Below are 21,254 nucleotides of genomic sequence, written 5' to 3'. Positions count from 1 at the left end.
TGAATGGTGGTGCAGGCTCGAAGGGCCCAATGGCCTGCTCCTGCACCTCTTTTCTATGCTTTCATTTTCTCAACACCTGTAAACTACAAAAAGAAAGCGACAGAGTCAGACTTACCTTCATCCCCAGAGTGGAACAGACCAAATCGATGATGGCATTAAGTTGGTTACTATGGAAATACATTGCAACCAATAGCAACATCTCACCAAATGAAGCAGAGACCCCTGTGGTACTGGAACACACACAAGAAAACTGTTATTTTACTCCATCCGAATATTGTGGGTAAGCGACTATAGGGGTATGGTAGTGTAATGTTACTGGACTAGTAATCCAGCAGCCTGGAGGAATGATCTGGTACATGAGTTCAAGTACCACCACGGCAGCTGGAGAATTTAAATTCAATTAAATAAAAATGTGCAATGAAGAGCTAGTATCAGTCATGGTACGACCGGATTATTGTAAAAACCCATCTGGTTCACCAACGTCCTTTGGGAAGGAAATCTGCCGTCCTTACCCAGTCTGGTGTATATGTGACTCCAGACCCACAGCATTTTGGTTGACTCTTAACTGCTCCTCTGAAATGCCTAGCAAGCCACTCAGCTGTATTCACCACAACCGAGATGGGCAATAAATGCCGGCCTTGCCAGCGATGCCCACATCCAATGAATAAAATAAATCCTTTCATCGTGAAAGCAGAGCCTGGACAGCACAGTGTGCTAAAACACATGACCTATTTTCTAACCCGACCCAGACAGATCTAAACAAGAGCCATTTTACTTGGGCATTTTCCCCATTTCAGTTTCTCGCCCTTCCCCATTGGGTGCTCAACACATCTGGCATGCCTGGTGGCTGCTCCCAGGCCACTGCCAACGATGCTCGAGTTGGCCATTAGGAAGTGCAGTTTAATAGTTTTGAGAGAACGCATCACATTTCAGACATTAAAGTTCAAAGTGTCAAAAGTACATATTAAAAAAAGCAAAGGCGGCAATTTCTTGCTGAGGACAATTACAGGTTATTTGCCAGAGAAAAGTTTACAGGTTGTCCTAGAGCTAGAAATTTACAGGCACCTGGCAATTTGCAGAATTTCCTCAAACAGCAGTTAACTTCAGGGTTGTTCAGCAATCAGATTTTGTAGCCTTAAAAAAAGACTTGCATTTCTATAGCGCCTTTCATGACCTCAGAACGTCCCAAACTGCTTTACAGCCAATGAAGTACTTTTTGAAGTGTAGCCACTGTTGCAATGCAAGGAGCGCAGCAGCTAATTTTCACATAGCAAACTCCCGCAAACAGAAATGTGATAATGACCAGATAATCTGTTCTAGAGAGATTGGTTGAGGGATAAATGTTGCCCAGGACATTGGAGAGAACTCCGCTGCTCTTCCTCAAAAGAGCGTCATGGGATCTTTTACGTCCACAAGAGGACAGACTCTTAACGTCTCATCCAAAATACGGCATCTCCAACAGTGCAGCACTCCCTCAGTGCTGCACTGGAGTGTCAGCTAGATTTTGTGCTCAGGTCTCTGGCAAGGAACTTAAACCCCACAACCTTCTGATTCAGTGCCGTGGGCCGTGGGATCTTTTATGTCCACCCGAGAGGACAGATGGGGTCTCAGTTTAATGTCTCATCCAAAAAATGGAGCTGCATTAACACTTTAGCAGTTGAATTATATATTAGGCCATAATTTGCTGTTAAAATGACTGGGGCTAATGGCACTCGCTGTTATTTAAGTGCCAACGGTACAGCAACGTCAGGCAAGGGGATGCGCAGTTAAATTCAAATATCCAAGAGTTGCTGTATTTGAAAACTGCAACTCGCTGTCTGGCTCAACATTGAAATACATTGAATGGCGTGAAGTTGCTGTATTTGCGACGTAGTTACGAACTAAACTCGCCACAGAAAGTTACATCTTATCCATTTCAGACTAAGTACCCTTTTAACGATGTGATAAGTGTTAATTACTGCCAGTCAACCTCTCTGGCATTGAAAATTAACTATTACAAGTGTGGAGTCTCATTCCTTCACATTTTAAATATTGTTGGAAATTTTAAAAATGTAAAATAAAAAATGTTTTTTTTAAACTTTGCTTTTCTCTTTTTGTTCTCTCTTAATCTATTCTTTTTTTCCATCTCTTTGGGCCCAACATTGCCCGAACCGTTTTTTCGGCGTACTAACCTGAAGCGCGCCGACTTTGCGCGCTGGAAAGGGCGTCAGAAAAAAGGGGCCCCATCCTGGTCACTCTTCGGAGTGCACTGCTCAGTGAGAGCTGCGCGCATGTTCCTGCCCTCCCATCGCGGCCTGTGGGCTGTGAGCAGGACCCGATGCTTGCAGCCCCTATCCCCGGCCGAAGGGGCCCCTGATCTCGCCGCACCCTATCCGCGGCCGAGTGGCCTCCTGCACCGACCAGCCGGCCCACCCACTGAGGTCCCGGGCAGGTAGGACTTCGCTTCTATTTTTTATTTAGTGGCTGTGCTTGTGACTTTTGATTGGGGGTGGGGGGGGAGGAGGAGGAGAGCAGCTTTGGGGGGGGTGGGGGAATGAGAGCTTTGCAGGGGGGGGGGGGAGCTTTGGAGGGGAGGGGGCAAGGAGAGGAGAGCTTTGCGGGGGCAGGGGGGGAGGAGAGGAGAGCTTTGTGGGGGGAGGGGGGGAGGAGAGCTTTGCGGGGGGAGGGGGGGAGGAGGAGCTTTGCGGGGGGAGGGGGGGAAGGAGAGCTTTGGAGGGGAGGGGGAGGAGCGTGCCTGGGGGGGGGGGGGGAAAGAGGAGCGTGCCTGGGGGGGGGGGGGGGGGGGGGGAGAGGAGCGTGCCTGTGGGGGGGGGGGGGGGAGGAGCGTTCCTGGGAGGGGGGGGGGGGGGGGAGAGGAGAAAGGTTTTTTTTTGGGGGGAGGAGAGTTTTTTTGAGGGGGAGGAGGAGGAGAGTTTTTTTTGGGGGGGGAGGAGGAGAGTTTTGTTTGGGGGGGGGAGGAGGAGAGTTTTTTTGGGGGGGGGAGGAGGAGAGTTTTTTTGGGGGGGGGGAGGAGGAGAGTTTTTTTTGCGGGGGGGAGGAGGAGGAGAGTTTTTTTGGGGGGGGGGGGAGGAGAGTTCTTTTGGGGGGGGGGAGGAGGAGAGTTTTTTTTGCGGGGGGGGGGAGGAGAGGTTTTTTTTGGGGGGGAAGGAGAGTTTTTTTTGGGGGGGGAGGAGAGTTTTTTTTGGGGGGGGGAGGAGAGGTTTTTTTTGTGGGGGGGAGGAGGAGAGTTTTTTTTTGGGTGGGAGGAGGAGAGTTTTTTTGGGGGTGGGAGGAGGAGAGTTTTTTTCGGGGTGGGAGGAGGAGAGTAGAGTTTTGGGGGGGGGGGGGGGGAGAAGAGGGAGAGTTTCTTTTTGGGGGAGGGAGGAGGAGAGTTTGGGGGGGAGGGGGCGGGAGAAAGAGTGTCTCTCCGGCTACCCCCCCCCCCCCCCCCGCCCCTGTGACATCGCGGCCAGCAACTCACATTTCTCCGGTAGGATTTACTTCATTTTTATTAGTATTTTAATTGTTTGAGCTTTTCCTTGCAATGTTTGTGTTTGGTTGTTGAGGTCATCTCTCGTCCCCTTCCCTTCCCTGCCCCTGCCCTAATGTGTGCCAAATGTGCGCTGCTTTTTTTTCACTGCCCATAAGGTTTTTCAGAGCTGGCCACATACGCTGACCTAAGTGGATTTAGAGTAAGTTTTTGCTGGCCAAAGTGGCATAAATGACCAAAACTGCCCTAAGTGTCTGGGAACGCCGCATTTTGAAATAAAAACTGACCTTAAAAAATTGTACCTAACTGACTTACTCTGGAGCAAATTTTGGGGGGGGAAATGGCATTTTTTAAACTTATGCCAGAAAAAACTTACTCCAAAAAAATTGATGTAAGTCATGGCCTGGACTGAGCCCCTAATTTCTCTTTCTGTACCTGATTTTCCGTTAAATGCACCCACTCTAATTTACACTTCCTTCTCAATCCTTGCACTGTTAATTTCATAACCATTCAATCTGATTGGTTCAGGAGGTACACAGTTGCTTTCCCTGTACACTCAGGTCCCAGATGCCCTGCTTCCCTCGTTGCAATGTTATTAGCTCGCACGTTCAGCAATTTGCCACGCAAAAAATTAAAACACCTAAACGCGCAATGGAAAGTCTAACTAACGGCAGACAATGTAAGATGCCCTCCTCCAGCAAATTATGGCCCAGTATGCATGACCTGGTATAACGCTCATAAGAAAACTGCATTCGTTTAAGAATTATCGTAACAGGGGATCTGCTCATACTGATAAAAGAACACCTTGCTTTTGCTTCTATCGCGTGGCTTAGACACATCTCAAAGCACTTCATGTACATTGAATTACTTTACAGTTGGTGTGAAGTTAATTAGAAGCAGCTGATCAGAGTTGGACTAGAGACTTAGATAGGGATCAGTGCTGGGACCCCAACTATTTACAATCGATATTAAGGATTTGGAGGAAGGGAGTGAGTGTAACGTAGCCAAGTTTGCTGATGATACAAAGATGGGAGGAAAAGCAATGTTTGAGGAGGACACAAAAAATTTGCAAAAGGACATAGACAGGCTAAGTAAGTGGGCAAAAATTTGGCAGATGGAGTAAAATGTTGGAAAGTGTGAGGTCATGCACTTTGCAGAAAAAAATCTAAGAGCAAGTTATTATTTAAGTAGAGAAAGATTGCAAAGTGCCGCAGTACAGCGGGACCTGGGGGTACTTGTGCATGAAACACAAAAGGATAGTATGCAGGTACAGCAAGTGATTAGGAGGACCAATCTTGGCCTTTATTGCAAGGGGATGGAGTATAAAAGCAGAGAAGTCTTGCTACAGCTATATAAGGTATTGGTGAGGCCATATCTGGAATACTGCGTACAGTTTTGGTCTCTGTATTTAAGGAAGGATATATTTGGAGAAGTCTTGCTACACCTATACAAGGTATTGGTGAGGCCACATCTGGAATACTGCGTACAGTTTTGGTCTCTGTATTTAAGGAAGGATATATTTGGAGAAGTCTTGCTACACCTATACAAGGTATTGGTGAGGCCACATCTGGAATACTGCGTACAGTTTTGGTCCTCTGTATTTAAGGAAGGATATATTTGCTTTGGAGGCAGTTCAGAGAAGATTCACAAGGTTGATTCCGGGGATGAGGGGGCTTGACTTATGAGGAAAGGTTGAGTAGGTTGGGCCTCTACTCATTGGAATGAGAGGTGATCTTATCAAAACATGTAAGATTATGAGGGGGCTTGACAAGGTGGATGCAGAGAGGATGTTTCCACTGATGGGGGAGACTAGAACTAGAGGACATGATCTTAGAATAAGGGGTCGCCCATTTAAAACAGAGATGAGAGATGAGGAGGAGTTTCTTCTCTCAGAGGGTTATAAATCTGTGGAATTCGCTGCCTCAGAGAGTTGTGGAAGCTGGGACAGTGAATAAATTTAAGACGGAAATAGACAGTTTCTTAAACGATAATGAAATAAGGGGTTATGGGGAGCGGTCGAGGAAGTGGATCTGAGTCCATGATCGGATCTGCCATGATCTTATTGAATGGCGGAGTAGGCTCGAGGGGCCATATGGCCTACTCCTGTTCCTATTTCTTATATTCTTAGAGTGGATAGGAAGGACCTATTTCCCTTAGCAGAGGGGTCAATAACGAGTGGTCATAGATTTAAAGTGGTAGGAGGTTTAGAAGGGGATTTGAAGGGAAAAAAAAATCATCCAAAGGGTGTTGGGGGTTTGGAACTCACTGCCTGAAAGGGTGGTAGAGGCAGAAACCCTCACAGCATTTTAAAAGTACTTGGATATGCACCTGAAGTGCCGTAACCTACAAGGCTATGGACCAAGGGTTGGAAAGTAGTATTAGGCTGGATATCTCTTTGTGGGCCGTCACGGACACGATTGGCCGAATGGCCTCCTTCCGTTCTGTAAATGTCTATGATTCTATGATTCACACATAGTAATCAGATGGATGAGCACTTCACCTTTATTTTGGTGACACGGTTCGAGGGAGGAATGCTGACCAAGACACGGAGAGAAGCCGCTGCTCGAATTAAATGCTCTCATCTGGATCGGATTTGCCTGATACGGCACCTTTTTGGAAGATGAAGCCATCTGGTCCACCTCGGATCAGCTGCTTCTACTTAACTTCACACCAACTGAGAATTCTAACCCGAGACCTTACATTACGGGTAAAATGCAGAAATACTGCTGAAAGCAGGGGCCCAACATTGAATCTCACCTCTCAAAATATGCCTCCTCTCTGATCATCCAGCTTAACCACATCACGGTCATTTGCTCCTGTTCAGGAGTGCTGCAAACAAAATAAACTGAAGTATAATATCCTGAACACAGAGGCAAACCTGCACAATTAGCATTTTTTGTTTCTTCTCTCCCTCCTGAAGTTATTCCTCTCCACACATCATCAATCATTTCATAATAAAACTTCCATTTATAGAGGACCTTATTATGTAGAAACGTCTCAAAGTGCTTCCAACAATGAGTGTAGTGATTGTAATGTTGGCAAGTGCACCAGCAACATCCTAAGAAACAACCACGAGTTGATCAACTAGTCAATTTGTTTATTGGCGGTGTAGGCTGAGGGAGGATATTGCCCAGGGCACCTGCCCTCTTCTTGCAGTGTGCACTGCAGCAACTTGCAAGACTTCTTCGATAACACCTCCCAAACCCGCGACCTCTACCACCTAGAATGACAAGGGCAGCAAGCGCATGGGAACACCAACACCTCAAAGCTCCCCTCCAAGCCACACACCATCCTGACCAGGAAATATATGGGCCATTCCTTCATTGTCGCTGGGTCAAAATCCTGGAACTCCCTCCCTAACAGCACTGTGGGAGTACCTTCACCACACAGACTGCAGTGGGTCAAGGCGATGACACACCGCCACCTTCTCAAGGACAATTAGGGATGGCCAATAAATGCCGGCCTTGCCAGCGATGCCCACATCCAGTGAATGAATTTTTTTTTAAGTGGCATCAGATTTTTAATGTCCATCTGAACTACTGGAACTATGGGACCTAGTTTAACATCTCTTCTGGAGTAGATATCAATGATTTGGACTTGAATGTAGGGGGTATGATTAAGAAGTTTGCAGATGATACAAAAATTGGGCATGTGGTTGATAATGAAGAAAAAAGCTGTAGACTACACGAAGATATCAATGGACTGGTCAGGTGGGCAGAACAGTGGCAAATGGAATTCAAACCGGAGAAGTGTGAGGTAATGCATTTGGGGAGGGCTAACAAGGAAAGGGAATACACAATAAATGATAGGACACTGAGAAGTGTAGAGGGACAGAGGGACCTTGGAGTGCAGGTCCACAGATCCCTGAAGATAGCAGAACTGTAGCAGGTGGTTAAGAAGCCACATGGGATACTTGCCTTTATTATCTGCGGCATAAAAGATAAGAGCAGTATAAAACACTAGTTAGGCCACAGCTAGGGTACTGTGTGCAGTTCTGGTCACCACATTACAGGAAAGATGTGATTGCACTAGAGAGGGTACAGAGGAGATTTACGAGGATGTTGCCTGGACTGGTGAATTTTAGCTATGAGGAAAGATTGGATAGGCTGGGGTTGTTTTCTTGGAACAGAGGAGACGGAGGTTGAGACCTAATTGAGGTGTATAAAATTATGAGGCAGAAATTCTCATAGCATTTAAAAAGTATTTGGATATGCACTTGAAGTGCTGTAACCTACAGGGTTACGGACCAAAACCTGGAAAGTGAGATTAGGCTGGATAGCTCTATATCAGCCGAAACAGACACAATGGGTCGAATGGCCTCCTTCTGTGCTGTAAATTTCTGTGATTTTATGACAGCACTGCTGACAATACAAGATTCCACTTCAGTACTTCACTTCTTAATTAACCCCCTAAATCTCTGCCATAGCAGACCGACAACGAACTGCTGGGTGGTGAATGAAACTGCCTCAGGGCAAATTGTGTCGAATTGTCTCTTCGTTTGAGGAAGCACCTTCTGCCTGCATCCCCTCCCAACATTAGGGCCACTGAGGGACGGTAAACAGAAACCTGCCATCCAGCTTTATCTGTCATCGCTCAATGGGACAGGCTTTGTTGCAAAACAGACTAAACATTTTTTTTCTATTGCATGCTTTGACCACACCATCTTAAGCCTTGTTAAGCAAAAGGACAAAATTATACAGCATCTCAAATGCAAGTTCTACTAAGCTGGGGATTTAATATGAAGAATTAGCAACCTTGAATACTTAGCCAAAACATGACGTCTGCCCTGAAATATTTATGAACCAAGATTTAAAATGATCTTGGTCAGGAAAATAAAAAATTGAAGAAATGTTGCAGATTTTGGTATGGAAAGCAGATTGTCTGGGAATAAGAGTCCAAATGTGACACAGGCTGGGTCTTACAGGACAGTAGGGGGGGAGGGGGGCGACGTGGGAGAGAGAATCTTGACCTTGGCTATAAGATCTGCAAGGTTATTTGCTCATTTAGTCAATTCTAGAGAAGGCGATAAGGAACTATTCAGACATTTTGTATGTGTTTGCCTGTGCTTCTATATATGCAGCCACATTTATAATTTTTTTTTTTGAATGTCAAGAGATCCTCTTTGTTCGGCCCAATCTTATCGATCACACTTGGGCTATGCATGAAGAATGTGAGTGATTAACCTGCCCCAGGACACCTGCCAATGATACCCCACTCCGCCACCTTGTGGCTCGAGCATGACACTGCTTCTGGCTTGTGCTCCTCTCTGTGCTCAGTGGCACCTCAACCAGTGCGGCTGTGAACGGAACGTAGAAAATAAAGGAATAGAACTTGTGTTCTCCACTCCTTGTAGCTTTTATGTCTTTTTAAAAATAAAATTCAGTGTTCCAACTCACTAATGGGAAAGTGGACACAGGCTCTGTAAAGCGTTTTCTTCTACCCTCCGTAAACTTGAGGTGATCAAAAACTCTGCTGCCCCGTGTCCTAACTCACACCAAGTCCTGCTCACCCATCGCCCCCGTGCTCGCTGACCTACATTAGCTCCCAATTTTGCCTCGCCCCTCCCTATCTGTATAGTCTCCTCCAGCCCCACAGCCTTCCGAGATCTCTGCGCTCCTTCAATTCTGATCTCTTGAGCATCCCCGATTTCAACTGCTCCACCACTGGTGGCTGCAATTCAGCTGCCTGGGCTCCAAGCTGTGGAATTCCCTCGCTAAACTTCTCTTCCTCTCTCTCCTCCTTTAAACCTGCCTCTTTCACCAAGCTTTTGTTCATCTGCCCCAATATCTCCTTATGTGGCTCGGTGTCAAATTATGTTTGATCATGCCTTGGGACGTTTTACTACGTTAAAGGCGCTATATGAATACACGTTGTTAGACTTTTCTCCTTCCTCTAGAAGTTGGCCCTGGTCTACACACCATATCTCGCCATGAAGGAAATATATTCCCAGACCTCAGTCCATGCCATTCTGTGATTAGGCAACTGGAAATCACTTGGGATTGATTCTCCCTCCCTTCTGGCAGCTGTCAAGGACCATGTTCATGTGACCATTTGTTATACGTGAGCCGAGACAGTGTGGCCACATAGCTCAATCTGTACTCCTAATGTCCACACTCCTGCACTTTCTAACTTGGATCACATTTCTTGTGCCAATTTTCTTCCTGAATCCTTGGTTCTCTGGGTGCTGGTACTTTGATTTCGGGTCCTTTCTTTACATATCATTTTAAACAAAGAGCACTGATAGGTTATTGTCCTGGATGAGCAAGATGTTTATCAAGAACTATGCTTACTTTTGCCTCAAAACAGGCTGCTTCTGAAACCAAAATGAGTGACTGATAGGCAAGTCATTAGCTTGTTACTGAGAGATGCAACACGCACGCACACACACAGACCAGTGCAAGTTAATGATTGCATATAGAGCAAATATAGCGTATGATTTTCAGCATCATGCTTCTTATCTGCTACTAGGTGGAACTTTTCTTCTAGTAACTGGCCATTCAATAGTTATAGAAAACAAAGAAGTTATTATAGAGACTGCATACCTGGAAGTGATTACAGGGCAGTAATTGAATCAAGGGGTTAAGGTGACTCCATAAACCAAAAGGATAAAAACAAGTGGTTCGGACTATCCTTTGTAACCCTAGATTAGATTACAGCTTTAAATATCTAGCCCTGGTTGCGACTGTTTAGTTTATTTTCAATCATTCGGTGCTGTCAACGGCTGTCAAGTGTGGATACTGACTGTCAACGTGTGTTGTGTCCTTGATGCATGATGAGGTTTATTAAAGGATAAATCTGCAGTTGATTACTGGCAAATTCTGTGCTCAGCATATATATTTACAATCAAATGTCAAAGCCCTCTGCTCTTTTGCCACAATCAGTGCATATGCTATTTATTTTCCTTCTCTCAATTTCCTTTCCTCACCGCTGACTATTGCTAAGGTACAGTTCAGAGGCACCGACAGCCCTCCAGTACCTTTCCCAAGTAGCTATTCTACATTCACGATTGCTTATCCCTGGTGGGAACCCTGGCTGATTTTACCCCTTCCAGTCCTGGGACGCCGAGCCAACTGTGTATCTCCGACTTACCTAACCAAACTGGGAAATGCCAGCAGCATGCAGAAGGACAGGGACACAAAGCGGACGCCAGCTGGAGTTGCTGGTGGGCGGCTGGTCATCAGCTGTAAAAGCTGCTCAGCTTCCTCATCGGTGGGCCTAGATGACAAGATCACACACAGCATTACAACAATATACCGAGACATAGAAACATAGAAAATAGGTGCAGCAGTAGGCCATTCGGCCCTTCGAGCCTGCAATGCCATTCAATGAGTTCATGGCTGAACATGCAATTTCAGTACCCCATTCCTGCTTTCTCGCCATACCCCTTGATCCCCCGAGTAGTAAGGACTACATCTAACTCCTTTTTGAATATATTTAGTGAATTGGCCTCAACACTTCCTGTGGTAGAGAATTCCACAGGTTCACCACTCTCTGGGTGAAGAAGTTTCTCCTCATCTCGGTCCTAAATGGCTTACCCCTTATCCTTAGACTGTGACCCCTGGTTCTGGGCTTCCCCAACATTGGGAACATTCTTCCTGCATCTAACCTGTCTAAACCCGTCAGAATTTTAAACGTTTCTATGAGATCCCCTCTTATTCTTCTGAACTCGTGAATACAAGCCCAGTTGATCCAGTCTTTCTTGATATGTCAGTCCCGCCATCCCGGGAATCAGTCTGGTGAACCTTAGCTGCACTCCCTCAATAGCAAGAATGTCCTTCCTCAAGTTAGGAGACCAAAACTGTACACAATACTCCAGGTGTGGCCTCACTAAGGCCCTGTACAACTGTAGTAACACCTCCCTGCCCATGTACTCAAATCCCCTCGCTTATGAAGGCCAATGTGCCATTTGCTTTCTTAACCGCCTGCTGTACCTGCATGCCAACCTTCAATGACTGATGTACCATGACACCCAGGTCTCGTTGCACCTCCCCTTTGCCTAATCTGTCAACATTCAGATAATAGTCTGTCTCTCTGTTTTTGCCACTAAAGGACAATCAAAGGAGCTGCTGATTACACACAAGACGGTAGGATTAATGAGGGGGGGGGGGGGGCGGCAAGTGATATATTACACAGGAGAGTGTGGAATGGTGGATCGATAATATAATTCACAGAAATCATGTCAATATTATTGTACATGACAACTCAGACGGGTGGCTGAGTGATGTGCTGTGGTGCAGTATTAGTAATACAGCAGTGATAATGGTAGGGTGTCAGAGATTGTGGGGTGGGGAACATCAGTAACATACTGTAGAATACGCGATCAGTAAGAAAGTACAGCGATAATGGAAGGGTAAGTCGGTAATATACAGACAATGCAGGGAGGGGTACATCGGTAACATATTATACTGTGCTGTGGCGGCAATACCGTTCAGCATGGAAGGGTATGGCGATATGGAGAGATTGCGGGGAAGAGCGCGACAGTAAAGCAGGAGGCAGCATCACAGTGCACAGCAACTGTTGGAGGCTCTGCAGCGACCGTGGGAAACAGGTGTTAGTTGCACAGAAAACGGTGACTCAATACTGGGTCCACTAGTAATGTGACTGTGTGTGTGCACCTCCGTGCAAGGTGTGTGTATTTACCCGCATGTGAATTTTCCTTCTCCTCGTGCCCCACCAGTATTTTCTCCTTCTATCCTTCCCTTCTTTTTGGGGTATGTTTCCATGAATCTGGTCACTTTCCAGTATATCACTCGGGCTGCTATTATGCATGTGCAGGGCTGATGGTGATTGTCGATATGCTATTTGATCCCAAGAAACAACACAGGTGAGCCTGATCCTGTTATTGGCCACACATGTGGACTTCCAGCAGGGGACATCAACCAGGTGTGGCAACCAAATCTACTCTTTCTAATCCATGAGACCGCAAAGCTGATTGTAATAGCCCTACCACCATCCCAGCTCAGATCAACTAACCCAGAACAAACTAGGGATTGAAGCCGAAACCTTGCTGGTCTGTATGGCTTGTTGAGCTGACTGGCGCCCTTTTGTGTACATTTTCATGCATATATATCTCACCGTTGATAACACAAGACAAATTCCATCCCCAAAGTAATAGACCCGCATCAAAAGCATATATGGATTTTTTTACATTCTTTTAGCAGAATACAATGCTAGATCTATCCCAACAAACACAGCACATACACGATCAAGATATCAAAAAATGGGTTATAACAGCAGAATTATCTACTGCCATTTAACAGCTTATTTTTTTTGTGACTTTTGAAGCCATTGCCCACAAAAGTGGTGAAACGTCAAATTTCTTCTGGTTCCCTTTTGTATAGGGAATTCAGTAAGCTGTAACACACAGCCTGCTTGCAATATCCCTTGAACAATAAACCCTGCTCGAACTAAGTATTATCTCAGTCCGTACTTGAGTCCAGCGATTCCCATGAGTGCGCAGTAGAGCCGCAGCATTGCGCTGGCCTTCACCACGTTCTCCTCCTTCAGTGCCGAGTACACCGATATGTTGGGCTCCATGTCTGAGTCGGTCGTGTCCTCGCCAATGCGACCACTGCTGACCGTCGGGAGAATCGCCATGAGTTCCAGAAGCAGCTGCCGCCTCATCTGCCACAGCACCGAGCTGCTGCGCTCCCGCCGCCGCTGCACAACAACACAACTCGCGAATTACACTCTGCACTCAAATAGGTTTGACTGGGAAGGGGAGTAAACTGGCAGGTTAGTAACTAAGTGCACTAGTCTCTACTACCGAGAACATAAAGCCTGGAAAGTTTTCCCACAGAACCCTCGCCCCTGCATGTCTCTGTTCCCCACTACTGCCCAGCTGGGAAGGCAGGTAAGTGATTATAGAATCTTAGAAACTTACGGCACAGAAGGAGGCATTTCGGTCCATCGTGTCCGCGCCGGCTGAAAAAGAGCTATCCAGCCTAATCCTACATTCCAGCTCTTGGTCCATAGCCATGTGGGTTACGACACTTCAAGTGCATATCTAAGTACTTTATAAATGCGGTAAGGGTGTCTGCCTCTACCACCCTTTCAGGCAATGAACTCCAGACCCCCACCACACCTCTGGGTGAAAAGAATTCTCAACTCCCCTCTAATCCTTCTACTAATTACTTTAAATGTATGTTTCCTGGTTATTGACCTCTTTGCCAAGTCCTTCCTATCCACTCTATCTCGAAACATAGCAATTTACAGCGCAGGAGGCCATTCCGGCCCATCGTGTCCGCGCCGGCCGACAAAGAGCCACACGGCCCTTGGTCAGCAGCCCTAAAGGTTACATATAAACCTATGAACAATGACGGAAAGGCAAAGAGCACCCAGCCCAACCAACTCGCCTCACCACAACTGCGACACCCCTTACACTAAAACATTCTACACTCCACCCCAACCGGAGCCATGTGATCTCCTGGCTCGTATCAATATGTGTCTGATGAAGCGCCTTGGGATGTTTTACTATGTTAAAGGCGCTATATAAATGCAAGTTATTGTTCAATAACATGAGACCAAGAAGGAATTTCTATGTGGACTAAAATTACACTTACAGATTTTGAGGAAATCAAAGTCGACAGAAAGTGGAGGCGCTTCCTTAAAGAAAACCAGATAAAAACCCAGACCAATTTAGGAGAAAAAAATCTGGGAAAATTCCTCCCTGACCCACCCAGGCAATCGAAACTAGTCCAGGAGATCACCCTGGCCGTATTCTATTCCCTGCAGTACTTACCATTATATCTGCTCCGTCCAACAAAAGGTCATCCAGTCTAATCCCAATTAACCAGCTCTAGATCCGTAACCCTGCAGGTTACTGCACTTTAAGTGCCCATCCAACCATCTCTTAAAAGTGGTGAGGGTTTCTGCATCCACCACTCGTCCAGGCAGCGAGTTCCAGATCCCCTCGCAATTTTATACACCTCAATTAAATCTCCCCTTAGCCTCCTCTGTTCCAAAGAAAACAACCCTAGCATATTCCAATCTTTCCGCATAGCTAAAATACCCTCATTAGTTCCAAAATCATCCACTCTTTCTTTAAGGAAGCGCCTTTAACATAGTAAAACATCCCAAGGTGCTTCATCAGACACATATTGATACGAGCCAAAGAAGCAGCTGTTTGGACAGATGATAAAAGCTTAGTCAAAGTAGCTTTTAAGAAACATCTTAGAGAGAGATAGATAGAGAGACAAAGGGGTTTAGAAGGTTAATTCAATAGCTTAGGGCTGAGACAGCTGAAGGGACAACCGCCAAAGGAGGAGCAAAGTGTGTGGGGGATGGGCAAGAGGGCAGAGTTCAAGGGACGCAGAGTTCTTGGAGGGTTGTACAGCTGGAGGAGGTTACAGAGAGATAGGGAGGGCAGAGGCCATGGAGGGATGTGAACATGAGATGAGAAGTTTAAAATTGGTAGACCGAGAGGCAACGTGGGTCGGCGAGCACAGGGGTGATTGGTGAACAGAGATGATTTTGTCTGTGACTGAGAAGATGGGAAAAGAAAGGAGGAAGGAAAGGCGGAGAGGTTCAGAGGGGAAATTCCAGAGCTTAGGCAGCTGAAGGTACGGCCACCAATGGTGGAAATCGGGGATGCGTAAGAGGCCAGAATTAGAGTGCATGCATGAACGTAGAACATAAGCATGTCATGACGAACTATTGCACTGTGGCTTTAGCACATATGACATACTGGGTTGTCTCAAGTGTTTCTCCCTGGTTCGTGCTCTAATGTTTAAAAAAAAAAAACGAGAATTAAAACAAAATTAAACAAGAGGAATCTATTCATTGTACTGTACAAAGTCGTGGGTATCCTGTAGACCTGTTGAAGAAATAAAGAAATAAGACTTGGATTTATACAGCGCCTTACACGACCACTGGATGTCTCAAAGCGTTTTACAGTCAGTGAAGTACATTTGGAGTGTAGTCATTGTTGTAATGTAGGAAATGCAGCAGCCAATTTGCACACAAGCAAGCTCCCACAAACAGCAATGTGGTACAGATAATCTGGTTTTTTGTTATGTTGATTGAGGGATAAATAAATATTGGCTAGGACACCAGGGATAACTCCCCTGCTCTTCTTCGAAATAGTGCCGTGGGAGATTATATATCCACTTGAGAGAGCAGATGGGACCTAGGTTTAACGTCTCATCCGAAAGACGGCACCTCGGACAGTGCGGCGCTGCTTCAGCACTGCACTGGAGTGTCAGCCTAGATTTTTTGTGCTCAAGTCCCTGGAGTGTGATTTGAACCCACAACCTTCTGACTCAGAGGCGAGTGTGCTACCCACTGAGCCACAGCAGACAAGGTTTGCTCCTCAGATTGCAAACTAATTTTCCAAATCAGGCCGACGAGGCTAATTTGCACACGGCCACTCCTTCAGTCTGTCCCTACTCCTCACCTGCTGTCCATTGCGGATGAACATTCCAAACCAGGTTCTCACTTTAGCGTTAGTTCCCAGTAACAAGCCACTAACAAACGAGACCAGGTCAGTGACACTATCTTCGGAGCCGTCATTCCTGCATTGATCCAGGGTCAGGGCCACTCCGAGGCCTGGGAGGTGGCACTCCTCCACCTGATACACAATACAAAAAGGTAAGAAAATCCAGAGTCAGAAAAGGCCATTCAGCCCGCTCCTTCCACAATCCATGTCTGATTATTCTACCTCTGCTCCTGTTGATCCTCTAGGTTAGTGAGCACCATGTTCCTATTCCTATCTTCCTTAGAAAAAAAAATCAAGTGGTATTATTGGCCAAGTTCCCGCTTTGGGCAGAATCACCGATCCGATCGCAAATTGTACTTGTTTTCCAAAGTTAATTTTTTTCCTCAAATTTCCGCTCAAACTCATTTACTTACCAAACTTAAAATAATCCATGAACCAGTGCAATCGGGCAGCGTTTTAGAACGCAATTTTAAAAACAAAATTTTCTTGCATTAAAAAATATTCCTCGATATATTTAAGAGTGGCAACCTGGTGCAGTTTTATAAATGCAGCTGAAAACGGGTGATTCACCAAAAAAAAGCATTTTTAATCAGTGTCTAGTTCACCACCTGAGAGTAACCCGATTTTACATTTAAAAAAAAATTTGTTCCTGGGATGCAGGCATTGCTGGCAAGGCCGCATTTATCGCCCATCCCTGAACTGAACTGAAAAGAACTTTATAAAAAAAACTATACAGAACCGTTTGCTAGTTACATCTGTGCACAGTAGTCCGTTACTTAGCAAATTAAAAAAATATATTTAAAAGCTTTTAAAAAGGTGCCTATTAGTGCCCTTGCGCCTGAACAAAAACAGCTTAATTTTAACAGCCTCTTCGAAGGCTTAAAACGGCACAATTAGCGGAAACTTTCCATGGTGATTAATTCATCCTGGGGGTGTGGCCAGTTTTGTGGGCGGGGCTTGCTTCCAGCGCAACGTTTTTAAAAATAGCACAAAAGATCGCGGAAATTCGATTTGCACCCGATGTAATTTGCACTTGAAATTCCTTGCTGGTTTACTCGGTTTTTGGCGAATTACCAGCACAACTCCAGGCTATTAGCTCTATACAACTCTCAAACCTCATTCTCAACAGATAATGATTCTGCTCCCTTTTAAAAGCGTCAATTGACCCCAAAGCAACTGGCTTTCTTTCTTCGTTGTTCTCTTTTTTTTTTAAGTGCGAGGCTGAAATTTGCATGGATGGATTTAGATACGTGCTAGATGTACAGTTTTCATTATATTTACAGACAACTACGCTACAAAAATTAATTCCCGGATCTCTGCAGTGGTGAAGACTCAGCAGTGTCATCAGCAGGCAGCTGAGCAAATCGTATCCTCTTTAAGGGCTAACACCAAATCCACTCAGGTCTACTGCCGGCCTGAACGAAAATGGACTTGTTCTCAAGTTGAGCAGATCGATGAAATGTTACACTGCTCCACTCCACTGCTGTGAGTTGGTCAAGCAGATACCGACTGAAAATTAACCACAGATACAAAATGTCATGCAGCACTGGGACTTGAAATGTTAACTTTGTTTTTCTCTCCACAGATGCTGCCTGACCTGTCGATTTAACTCCAGTATTATCTGTTTTTATTAGAGCGCTGGGACTTGAGCTGATCACTGTGGTCTCTAGATTGGAGGTCTTTCTGCCAGTGCCTGTGGACAAAGTACAAAGTGCAAAATTATCGCTTACCACCATGGCTCGGACATTTAAGGCTTGGGTAGGATTCATCTTGCACAGCTGTCGAAGCGCCTCGGTTCTGCGCCGACCCCCGACACTCTCCTCATCCTGCCGCTCACCATTTTTTATTAAGCCCCTGCAAACTGAACAACAAAAGGTTCCGTGTTACACACAAACCCACAATATTGTCACAGGGGGAAAAATCACGATTTGGCAAAAATCAGAGCATGATTATATTTATAGCTATATTTTAAATTACTATTTGTCTTCCGTTGCATGAACCTCCCCAATGCCAAGCGCCACCTTTGGCTAAGTAGGTGGACAGATAACGAGTCCCTAGACCTCTGCCACCTTATAACCAACTACCAGAAGTGGCCCTGGTGGAGAGCAGGAGGAATACACCTTCCACACAAAAATAATTGGGTCCCATTCTGAGCTGCTTCATGAGAATATGGCTGAGAATAGGACGAGAAGACAGCACAACCCTCTAAGCTCATCACTCGGCCACCCTTCAGGAGGTGGCATAATGGCACTTTTGATACTTTGTGATTATCTCTCCCTACCCCCCCGACACCCAAGTGAATGATCTTGGCAAGAACGAACAGAAATGCCTATAGAACAAAATAAAGTATTTACAAGTGGTCGCTTGGATTTTCACAGGTTGTTTATTACTCCAGTGACAGTGTTAAAGGAAGAATTTTACCTTCATTGAAGCTATCAGGGACGTTGGCCACCAACAAACACATGAACCAGGATCCATTCCGAACATGCAATAGAGCCTCAGCTACTTCAGTAATTGGCAACAGTGATGGAAGCTCTGTGGGGGGAATTAAAGCATATCAATTATATATTAACAGTATTCTGTGCTACACCAAGGGTTTTATTTTGGAAAATGAATTGCTATTTACATCCAACGAAAATTGTACAAAGGTACCGGGGAAACTAGGATAAGCAGATTATTGACTTTCTCCAAATTGGTGAGTTATTTTCAATTCCCTGATACTGGACGGGATGGTCCATTAGCAGACTGGGTTCTGCTATCAGATTGGCTATGTCAACGGCCACTTGTATTTCAGGTTATCGTCAGCATTACTGGGAAACACTCCACTGCTTCTGATGTTCTGCAGCGAATGACAGATCAACATCTCGTCTAAATGATGTTGTCTCGAGGATAAAACTCCTGGCCTGGACGGATTACATACATGCATTTTGAGTCTAGGCAGGAGATAGCAGAGGCATTACTACACATATTTAATAATTCGTTAGAACAAGGTGTAGCGCCAGAGGACTGGCAGATAGCCAATGTGATACCTATATTTAAGAAGGGAGATAGAACATGTCCAGGGAATTATAGACCAGTCAGCTTAACATCAGTGGTAGGAAAAATAATGGAATTCCTACTAAAGGCGAATATAGAAGAATATCTAGAAACCAAAAATAAAATAGTCAACATGGATTTCAAAAGGGAAAGTCTTGCTTGCTCAATCTCATTGAATTTTTTGAAGAGGTAACAGAGAGAGTAGACAAGGGTAGTGCAGTAGATGTAATTAATCTAGATTTTCATAAGGCCTTCAATAAGGTACCCCATAATAGACTAATTAATGTCAGAGAATGTAGAGTCAGGGGACAGGTAGCAGAATAGATAGCTAGCTGGCTTCAAGACAAAAAGCAGACAGTTGGGGTAAAAGGTAGCTTTTCAGAGTGGCAGAAGGTGGGTAATGGTGTTCCACAAGGATCAGTGCTGGGACCACTGTTGTTCACAACTTAGACTTTGGAATCAAAAACACAATTTCTAATTTTGCGGATGATACCAAAATTTTTTTGTTGGTGGGGGGGGGTGGGGAAGATAGTCAATACTGAGAAGAACTGCAATAAATTACAGGAGGACATTAATAAACTTGAAGATTGGGCATAGAATTGGCAAATGAAGCTCAACACAGATAAATGTGAGGTATTACATTTTGGTAGGAAGAATAGGGAGGTCACTTATTACTTCGAGGGTGCGAGTCTAGCTGCGTTAGAGGAGCAAAGGGATCTCGGAGTACAAATACACAAATCACTAAATGTTGCGACACAGGTTAACAATGCCATAAAAAAGCAAACCAAGCACGAGGGTTTATTTCTAGAGGGATAGAATTGAAAAGTAGAGAAGTTATGCTAAACTTGTATCGAAGCTTGGTTAGACCACATGGTGTACTGCGTGCAATTCTGGTCACCATATTATAAAAAGGGTATGGAGGCACTGGAGAGGGTGTAGAGATTTACAAGGATGATAGACCAATGAATAAGGTCAGAGAATGTAGAGTCAGGGGACATAGAAACGTTTAAAATTCTGATGGGTTTAGACAGGTTAGATGCAGGAAGAATGTTCCCAATGTTGGGGAAGCCCAGAACCAGGGGTCACAGTCTAAGGATAAGGGGTAAGCCATTTAGGACCGAGATGAGGAGAAACTTCTTCACCCAGAGAGTGGTGAACCTGTGGAATTCTCTACCACAGAAAGTTGTTGAGGCCAATTCACTAAATAATTCAAAAAGGAGTTAGATGTAGTCCTTACTACTAGGGGGATCAAGGGGTATGGCGAGAAAGCAGGAATGGGGTACTGAAGTTGCATGTTCAGCCATGAACTCATTGCATGGTGGTGCAGGCTCGAAGGCCGATTGGCCTGCTCCTGCACCTATTTTCTATGTTTCTATATCAAAAAAGCAAGGGTATACCTATCAGGAAAGGATTAACAGGGAAAAGAGACGGCTGAGGGGTGAGGACCTAATAGAGGTCTTTAAAATTATGAAAGGTTTTGACAGGGTGGACACAGAGAGAATATTTCCACTTGTGGGGAAAGAGCAAAACTAGAGGCCATCCATGTAAGATAATCACCAAGAAATCCAATAAAGGCTCAGAAGTAACTTTATTACCCAGAGAGTAGTGAGAATGTGGAACTTGCTACCACAGGGATTGGTTGAAGCGAATAGTATCGATGCATTTATGGGAAGAGAGAAGGGAATGTTGAAGAGGGTTATGTTGATCGGGTTAGATGAGGAAAGACGAGAGGAGGCGCGAGTGGAGCATAAATGCTGGCACAGACTGGTTGGGCCAAAATAGTCTGTTTCTGTGCCGTATATCCTAGGTAATATAAATCTTACCTGCTTGAAGGATACACAGCACATCTGCAACTTCGTCCAGATACACCGGGCTCTCAAACAGTTCTGAAGACTTCATAAAAAATTCTCCATTTGTATCAGACACCTTCAACACACACAAAAAATAAATCACAATGTTTGTGTTAATTTAAATTAGTTTTTAAAATGATTTTCTCTGCTCCCTTCTTCCTCTTAGTCTTCCCGTCCCAAGTGCCTTCCCTGCCTGAAGATATGGGTTGCAGACTTGCTACCAGGCCCCTGCTGCTTTAGAGGATGGCTTGGTGTTGAGGCCGCCCAAGTATTGCTGCCTCTCAAGACTGTTTTCACCCTCCCTGTAGAAAAACCTGTACTTTTAAAGTACACTCGAGATTGGGAACTGGAGATATTAAATGGAGAGCCTGTTCTAGTGGTTCAGGAGGATGTTAAAAATTCCACAGCAACGTTCAGAGAGGAGCACAAATTCGCAATAGATCTATGCGGGGGAAGAGGGTGC

The 21,254-nt window shown here is 45.1% G+C and overlaps 1 protein-coding gene across 1 annotated transcript in view; it reads right to left on the bottom strand.

Moving 5' to 3' along the window:
• ints2 (integrator complex subunit 2) overlaps positions 1-21,254 on the bottom strand; it is a 54,725-nt gene that overhangs the window by 27,784 nt on the left and 5,687 nt on the right. The window contains exons 4-11 of the mRNA XM_070856936.1: positions 20,765-20,867; positions 18,327-18,440; positions 17,636-17,766; positions 15,864-16,037; positions 12,900-13,129; positions 10,559-10,684; positions 6,227-6,298; positions 116-230 (exon numbers count right to left, since the gene is read on the bottom strand). Coding sequence (XP_070713037.1) covers positions 116-230; positions 6,227-6,298; positions 10,559-10,684; positions 12,900-13,129; positions 15,864-16,037; positions 17,636-17,766; positions 18,327-18,440; positions 20,765-20,867 — 1,065 coding nt within the window. The remainder of the gene's footprint in view (positions 1-115; positions 231-6,226; positions 6,299-10,558; positions 10,685-12,899; positions 13,130-15,863; positions 16,038-17,635; positions 17,767-18,326; positions 18,441-20,764; positions 20,868-21,254) is intronic.

Source organism: Pristiophorus japonicus, chromosome 16 (genome assembly GCF_044704955.1).
Source record: "Pristiophorus japonicus isolate sPriJap1 chromosome 16, sPriJap1.hap1, whole genome shotgun sequence".
Taxonomy (NCBI): Eukaryota; Metazoa; Chordata; class Chondrichthyes; family Pristiophoridae; genus Pristiophorus; species Pristiophorus japonicus.
The sequence above is the reverse complement of the archived record's forward strand: the minus strand, read 5'-3'. Positions and strand labels throughout refer to the sequence as shown.